Raw genomic sequence first — 9,026 nt, 5'->3', positions numbered from 1 at the left:
GGGATGGTCACGCCGCAATCCCTTCTCCTCCATTCTCCTCTCGGGATCTTGGGCCGTACTGCCACGGCCCCCGGCGTGAGTTTTAAGCCACCGGGTCCAGGACGTGAACCGCGGTCGACTACGTGGGAGTCCAGCGACATAGCCATTACACTAACTGCTGGTTCCCTCAAGTCCTACTCTTGATCAAATGTATGTTTAGTGCTGGAGATAAAGTAGTAAAAATTAAAATAAGTCCCAAGGCCAGCAGGTGGTGTAGTGGTTAAGATGCTGGACTCAGGGATGAGCAGTTGGCATAATGGCTATGTAGTCGACTGCAGTTCAAGTCCCAGATCTGGTGGCTTAAAACTCATGCTGGGCATGTGTGTGTGTGTGTGTGTGTGTGTGTGTGTGTGTGTGTGTGTGTGACCATTCCCCCTGGGGCATGATTTCTCACTTTCAGTCTCTTTGCCTCTCTCTGTCTATCTGGCAAGCACACGCACCCTATAGCAAAAACCTTCCCCCCACTCCAAAGAAAAAAAGATGCTAGACTCAAACATAGTCAGCCATGGTTCAAGTCCTGGACCCAGTATGCATGCCCAAAATCCCAAGAGGAGAATGGAGAAGGGAGTGCAGTGTGGCCATCCCTCTGGGGAGGGGGTGATTTCTCACATTCTCTCCTGTAAGCACACACACCCTATAGCAAAAATCTCTCTCAAGAAAAAAATTAATTAATTAATTAATTTAATTAAAAACAAGTCCCTGCTTGGAGGAATTTTTAATCTAGCAGGGAACACCAGGCAGAAGGTACACCACCAATCACATCATGATCATCATGGATTTATGTATTTATGGCAACTTGTGGCAAATGACAATAAGGGGCCTTGAGAAAGTGGTTCCCTTTAACATTCACACAGGGCCTAGTCGCAGTGGGGTAATAGCCAAGTACACCAATAACTGTGCTGTCATATGTTGAGTCCTGTACTGATGAATAGAATATGTGCGAGGAGCATTTAACTCAGACTAGAGGATCTAGAAGGATTCTTGGAAAAGGAAAGCCAATTTTTTGAAGAATAAAAAATTGGGGGCCAGCAGGTGGTGTGCTGGTTAAGGGTATTGGACTCCCACATGGCTGAACACGGTTCAAGTCCTCAACCTGGTGGCTTGCTCTCTCACTTTTGCTCGCTCTGTCTATCTGTCTCTCTCTGGTCAAATGGACAATAATAATAAGTAAAGTTAAGTAAAACAATTCTTTTAAAAAATGAATAAATAGAACTTAACTAGAAAAATAAGAGCCCAGGCAAAAGGAACGACACAAGCAAAAGTGCAGAGAATGGAGAGCGCAGGGATTCATCTGGGTCACTGAGGATCAATGACCCAGTCTGAGGTGAGGGCTAATAAGAGATGAGGTAGGAGAGGTTGGCAGAGGCCTGAACATACAGATCTTATACACACAATGCAATACTCAGGGACTTAGACTTGCTCCTTAGGCAGTGAGGAGCCATTAAATCACTTTTAAAATTATACTATACCATTTTATTCCTTATTATATGTATGTAACAGTTAAAATCAACCACCACCCACTGATCTGAACAAATACTGACATGTTGGTATATATTTCTGTGTGGGTGTGTGTGCATGTGTGTGTTTCTTCTTTCCTCTGATGGTTTTGAACAGAATTGACATAATCAGATTTTCATTTCATCATTTTAGGCCCTGCCATGGTAGTACGTGCTGGACATTGCTGCTTGGCAGGTAGAGGCCACACAAGAGGCCCAGATTCAATTTTTGGCCTACCCTAAAAGTCAGGCACAGTGGTGTACACCTGTGGTCCCAACTCCTTGGAGGTTGAGACAGGAAGATTGCAACATAGCAAGACCCTGTCAAAAACTCCACACAGAAGGACCAGCAGTTAGCATAATGGCTATGTCACTGGACTCCCACGTAGTCGACCGCAGTTTGAGTCCTGGACCTGGTGGCTTAAACTCACACCGGGCGCGTGTGCGTGCGTGCCCAAGATCCCGAGAGGAGAATGGAGAAGGGATTGAGGCATGGCCATCCCCCCTGGGGGGTGATTTCTCGCTTTCTGTCTCTCTGTCTCTCTCTCTGTCTGTCTGGCGAGCATACACGCCCTATAGCAAAAACCTCTCCAAAAAACAAACCAGAAAAAAAAAAAAAACCTCCACATAGGCACCACTACCATTACCACTACCAAAACAAGAAAGAAAGGAAAGGAAAGGGAAGGGAAGGGAAGGGAAGGGAAGGGAAGGGAAAGGAAGGGGAGAAGGAAGGAAGGAAGGAAAGAGAAAGAAAGAAAGAAAGAAAGAAAGAAAGAAAGAAAGAAAGAAAGAAAGAAAGAAAGAAAGAAAGAAAGGGAAAGAAAAAAAAGACTAATTACTTTACTCAGGGGATTTCAACCAAGGGAACTAAGGACAGTTGTGTCCTTTAAAGGACATTTGGCAGGACCAGCAGCTGGTGTAATAGCTATGTCACTGGACTCCCATGTAGTTGACTGTGGTTCGAGTCCCGGACCCAGTGGCTTAAAACTCACTCCGGGTGCATGTGCTTGCATGCCCAAGATCTCTAGAGGAGAATGGAGGAGAAGGGATTGCAGCGTGGCCATCCCCCCAGGGGTGATTTCTTGCTTTCTATATTTCTGGCTTTCTCTGTCTTTCTGGCGAGTGCCCGCTCCCTATAGCAAAATCTCAAAAAAAAAAAAAAAAACGAAAAAAAAAGAAAAAAGAAAAGAAAAAAAAAGATGTTTGGCAATGATTGTAAACATTTTTATAATTGACAGAAGGGTGTAGTTGGCATCCAGTGAGTAGAGATCAGTTGTGCTGCTAACCATCCTGCAGTGCTCACAATAGACCACAACAACAAAGAAAAGGCAATAATATCTAGACTAAGAAACTCCTTTTTAGCTGTAGCATAATGAATAGATTTGAGAAAGCAAAATTAAAGACCAGGTAAATGATACTGACATAGTGGTGACCAAAACCAAGGTAGAGGCAATGAGAAAGGCCAAAAGTGGACAGATTTTTGCAAGATTTATAAAGTAGAATTATGAGAGCCTAGTAATTGGATGTGGTGGGTGAGAGAGGAAGAATGAAGGTGAACTTTCCACTCTGATTCAGGAAACTAGGTAGATGATTGTGAAAAATATAAGAGGTAGAGCAGACGTAGTGAGAATAAGAATGCATACATTCATTTCATTTATTCTACAAAAACTGCTTGAAGAATATCATGCACAGCTCTGTAGGACAAAACACTCCTTGCTTTCATAGCCTTTAGACTTGTGAAGATGACAAAAAGAAAATAGAGAAACACAGAATAATGCTAAGATGGAAAAATGTTATATGCTATGGGTGTATGTATGAGGACTATATATCTTAGACTAAGTCCAGGTGGATCTCCTAGAGAAAATGACATTTATAATGGCTTTTCAAGTATAAGATAGTTATTAAGACAAAATGTAACTGGATCAGCTGGTCTGGCCCAGTGACCGAACCCAAGTTTGACTACTCATTTCTTGAAAGCCAGTACTTCAGTAACAAGTGTTAGTAAGATGGAAGGCTGACTTCATTCAGAAAATTTGTGACCTGGGAAGATGGTGAACTAATGTTAAAAGACCATCTCAAAAATCTCAGGCTAGAATGAGAGGTTTTATTTTTATTTTAAAAATTTTAGAGAGATTTTTGCTATAGAGCACATGCATTTGCTAGAGAAATAGACAGACAAAAAGCCAAGAATCCCCCACCCCCACCCCCCGGGGGATGGCCATGCCACAATCCTTTCTCTAACATTTTCCTCTCAAGATATTGGGCACACATGCACATGTGCCCAGCCTGAGTTTTAAGCCACCAGGTTATGGAAACAAGAGAGAATATTTAATGGATAAGTCTAGGGTACAGGTACTTATGGACAAGTGGAATATGGGAAGATGAGGCTTAAAGAATAAGGGGTTATCTAAGGCAGGGGGATATGGTGCCAGAAAAAAGAAAAACCTTATGTCATGCTAAGAGTTTAGATAATAGCTTGTAATATTTTCAGGCAGAGGCTTCATAAGATAAATTTTACATTTTAAACAGATCTCTCATTTTTCTTTTCCTTTCTTTCTTATTTATTTATTTTAAGACAAGGTATTGCTATGTAGTGATCCTCCTGCCTCACCTTCTGAGCCACAGGAATTATAGGTATGCACCACTGTGCCCAGTCTTTAGGTTGAACCAAGAATTAAACCCCAGCCTCTCCTGTGGTCACAGCCTGTGGAGTACTGTATCCTAGCAATGTGAATGATCATGACTGGGCTGATAGATTTTTCTATTGGTGATGTGAAAGATGGAGAGGAGTCCTGTAGAGAAAATGTGAAAGTTTAGTATCAGGCACAGTGATTGAAGGAGAATTGGGACACATGTGAGAGAGCTCTAAGACATGGCATCAGTAAGATTTATGAGTAAATGCAGATGAGGTATCTTTGAATACCTTAAAATGATCAAGTCTAGAAGGCCTGTATGAGCATAGCTTTCATGATACCACCATTGCATTTATTCACTCAACAAGTGGAAGCTATTCACTTCAGAAACACCTATTACCTTGGGAGTAGGTGCAGGGACCTTGGGTTTCCAAAGCAGCCATGTCTAATATCCTCCTGCCTAAGTGGCATGGGATACACTGCCATGCATACCCTCAGGGAAGCATGCATCTTTCCCTCACTGCTCATCCCCACAGAGCACAGTCACTAGTGCTCTGTCCCAACTGTGCTCCAGGCATCCCCTGATCCTTTAGCAGCATCATCCCCTCACCTGCCAATCTCAGAAACCTGCCTCTGCTGCCCTCACTCCAGAGCAGATGTAGGCCTAGGCAAGCTGATCAGAGTGCTGGGGTGTAGGGATACATGATGAGGCGTGCAGCTCAAAAGAATTCTGGAAAGAATCTTTACAATCTGGCTTGTGCTCTTGGCTCCAGGCAAACTGAATTACAGTGGACCCTCTGTATCTTTGGGTTCCACATACATGGATTCTACCAACTGCAAATTGAAAATGATTTCTAAAAAAGAATAATAATATAGGGGCCGGCAGTTGGCATGGTGGTTAAGGTGCTGGACTCCCATATGGCTGACTGCAGTTCAAGTCCTGGACCTGGTGGCTTACTTTCTCACTTTCCTTCTTTCTCTCTCTCTCTCTCTGTCTCTCTCTGGGTTAAATTTAAAATAATAATAATAATAAATATAATTAAATAAGTATTTAAAAAATAACAATACAACAATAAAAAATAACACAAATTAAAAACCAATACAGTATAACAATTATTTGCATAGCACTTACATTGTATTAGGTATTGTAAGTAATCTAGAGATGATTTAAAGTACATAGGAGAGGGAGCAGCAGTTAGCGTAATGGCTTTGTCACTGTACTCCCATGAGGTCAACTGTGATTCGAGTCCCAGACCCAGTGGCTTAAACTCACGCTGGGCGCGTGCGCATGCATGCCCACGATCCCTAGAGGAGAATGGAGGAGAAGGGACTGCAGCATGGCCATCCCCCTAGTGGGTGATTTCTCGCTTTCTGCCTCTCTATCTCTCTCTGTCTTTCTGGCGAGTGCACACACCCTATAGCAAAAACCTCTCAAAATAAATAAATAAATACATAGGAGAATGTGCAAAGGTTATATGCAAACTCTATGCCATTTTATATAAGGGCCTTGACATCTGAGAATCTTGGTATCCACAGTGTCCTGGAACCAATCACCCCACATACCAAAGGCCAACTCTACCTGCCAGTTCCCAACCTCCCATGCAATGCTCCCATCTCCAAGCTTTTGCTCATGTTGTTCTCTAGCCTCTTACCAGTCCAACTTCTCTCTATTGCCTTCCCTGATCAACCTCAGGAAGTGCTTGCTGGCCCCTCTGCATTTTGAGTGCATTTTACTTACCTCTTGATTGTCCCTGTCAAGTATTGGCATATATTTCAGCTCCCTACGTGTATCATCTTTCCTACTGTTAAAAGTCCTTGGAGAACATGTTCCCTAGCTTGGTCATATTTGTATCCTCCAAAGAGTTCATAATAGTTCATAACATGTAGAAGCAACACAGGCTCAGTAAATGTATGTGGAAAGGAAGGAAAATAAAAGGAATATATGGGACCAGCAGATGGCATAATGATTACATCACTGGACTCTTGCAGAGTCGACCGCAGTTAAAGTCCAAGACCCAGTGACTTAAAACTCATGCCAAGTGCGTGTGCATGCATGCCCAAAATCTTGAGGGGGAAAAATAGAGGAGAATGGATTGTGGTGTGGCCACCCCCCGACGGGGTGATTTCTCGCTTTCTGTCTGTCTTTCCAGCGAATGCATGTTCCCTATAGCAAAAATCTCTTAAAAAAAAAAAAAGCAGTATATAACTTCTAGACCTTATTAGGAGAGGTAGTATTTCAGAGTAATGTAAAAAAACCTGAGATTAATTTCAATTTCTGTTTAACTATTTTTATTCATAAAATATATATGAATATATTTAAAATATAAAATTACTTGGCCCCTCAGGTTTTCTGCTCAACCGTCATGAACCATAATGCAACAAGGCGTTTGAATGAAAGACAACTGTGCCTTGCTCCTTTTGACTGATCCAATCTAGATTCTCAATGTGTTTAACTCTTGATTCTGAAGCAGAGAAAAGTTTTAATTTCTGTTTTTTACACTCATAAGTTCTTCATTGAGATCCTCTCCTAAAACAAGTCAGAATAACAAAAGGAAACAGGCAAAAGTTCATTTTATTGCATGTTATGGCCACATGAGGAAGAGGCTTACATATAAAAAAAAAAAAAAGAAAAGAAAAGAAAACCTCTTAGGCCACTCATGGCTTGTGGTTAAGGTGGCTGAATCCCAAATGGCTGACTACATGGTTGAAGTTCTGGACCTGGCATGCCCAAAATCCTAAAAAGAGGGAGAAATGAAAGAGAAGGGATTATAGCAGGACTAGACCCATGCCCCATAGGTGGTGGTGGGTGCAGGACTTTCTCATTTTCTATTTCTCCCCTCGCCCCCGTTTCTCTCTGGGGAGCACACAAACCCTCTGAAAAATTTAAAAACAAAGAAAAAAAAGCATCTCTCAAAGCAATGACTTGGGGTCTCACCTTATACAGTATATTGGACAAAGAACAATAGAAGTGCGAGGACAAAGGACCAAGTAGTTCCCAGCTTCAGTGGCAGGGAAACTGAAAAGGTAGTTAAACCTCCCTTCCAAATTCCACTGAGCTTGTTGGTGCCTTCCTGGGCTGATCAGTAAGCTGTTTCTAGCAGGGAAGATTATGGTCCTGCACTCAGACAGGAAATGTAGGGAGATAGTTCCTCTGCACTTTAACCGTCTTCGGTTTAACGATCCTCAGTATTTTAGGGAGGGCTATTTTGGTTTCCTTTGATCCCCTTTGCCGTTCTCTTAGTATGGGACAGAGCCTGATTCCATATAGAGCTCTGAGTCATTACATCTTATTAAATCTTGAGCCATGATTCAGGCATAATACTACTTGGCATAGGTTTACAGATTTTAAAATAAAAATCTGGAGCCAGCAGGTGGCATGGTGGTTAAGAGTCTGGATCCCATGGAGCCGACTGTGCATTTGAGTCCTGACCAGGCAGCTTGATAAACATGCTGGGCACATGGTACATGTGTGCCCAGAATCCTGGGAGGGAAATGGAGATGAAAGGATTTTGGTGTGGCCATCTCACCTGGAGGGTGATTTCTCCCTCCTTCCTCCCCCCCCACCCACCCCCCCACAAGTACACATGCCCTATAGCCAAAAAAAGTCAAAATCTAGCTTAGTGTTTGACCAAGGGCTTGTGAATATTTTATCTTCTCACTGACCTTGAGAGAGGCAACATAAAAAGCGTACTTGTTTACCTTCAAAATGTCTTCATAGTAAGTCAGCCATCTTTACAGAAATAAACATTCTGAAGCAATTTTTATAAGGCTTTCTTTCTTTAAAAATTCTCTTACAGATTTCTAAGTCTGATCCTGACTTAATTGCTCTTCATAAATATAAATCCACAGAAACAAAAAAATCTATTTCCCATTTATAAGAACAGCCTGTGTGCCTTTCTGGTTAAAGGAGGGCCCTGGATTCAGATAGCCTGGGCCCAACTCCTAGCTCAGCCATTCACTGTGTACCTTGGGCAATCTATTCTTTCTTTATTTAAAAAATAATTTTGCTATAGGGACGTGCACTCTCCTAAGACAAACAGAGATAAAGAGGGGGGAAAGTGAGAAAGTACCCCCTGCAGAGGATGGCCATGCTGCAGTTCCTTCTCCTCTATTCTACTCTTGGGATTTTGGACATTCACATACATGCTCAGGCACATGACGATATCTTTTTCAAGTCACTGGGTTCGGGACTCAGAGTGTGCAGTCAAGTATATGAGATACAGCTGCCTTAACCACTGTGCCATCTGCTGGCCTTGAACAGTCTATTCTAACTTCTCTGTACTTCCCTCTTCTCATCTGTAAAATGAGAGTAGCCATAATATCTGCCTCACAGGAGTGATGTGTCTAAACGAACTAGCATGCCCATACAGTGCGAGAAACGTGCTTGACACATAGTAAACACTCAATAGAACTATTTGTTACTGGGTTTTTATGCTGTGCTCAAATACAAATCCACTATTATGTAACTTTTTTCATAACTACTTGAGTGACAAAGATGTAAAACACTGATTCTAAGCAATCACAGGAAAAGATGTCTGAATTTTTTTTCAACAGTGCACTAAACCAAGACATGTCATTCTACAGAGCATAGGAAATATATCTTCTTAAGATATCAAGCTATAATGGTAAACATGTTTATTTTCTTCATGGAAAAAGTTAGGCTCTTCAAAGAAATTATTTCATTTCTTTTCACAGATATGACAGCCATGCAGGACCTCTTGCATCCATGAGTGGAACTGCTGTGGTAAGTAGCCAGAAAATAAGGGTTACACTCAGAAATTCAGAACTAACGTAATTCCAGGTTGTCTATCTATTCCAATAGCATTCTCCTTGGCTCTTTTTTTTTTTTTTTTTTTTT

General features: G+C 41.9%; 1 protein-coding gene across 2 annotated transcripts in view; it reads left to right on the top strand.

Annotated features, from left to right (window-relative positions):
* Positions 1 to 9,026, top strand: part of EXPH5 (exophilin 5) — a 92,651-nt gene that overhangs the window by 61,916 nt on the left and 21,709 nt on the right. For both annotated transcript variants that reach the window (XM_006150961.3, XM_006150960.3), the window contains exon 4: positions 8,864 to 8,912. In XM_006150961.3, coding sequence (XP_006151023.1) covers positions 8,864 to 8,912 — 49 coding nt within the window. The remainder of the gene's footprint in view (positions 1 to 8,863; positions 8,913 to 9,026) is intronic.

The sequence above is a fragment of the Tupaia chinensis genome, unplaced genomic scaffold, assembly GCF_000334495.1.
Source record: "Tupaia chinensis unplaced genomic scaffold, TupChi_1.0 Scaffold000311_2, whole genome shotgun sequence".
Classification (NCBI taxonomy): Eukaryota; Metazoa; Chordata; class Mammalia; order Scandentia; family Tupaiidae; genus Tupaia; species Tupaia belangeri.
The sequence above is the reverse complement of the archived record's forward strand: the minus strand, read 5'-3'. Positions and strand labels throughout refer to the sequence as shown.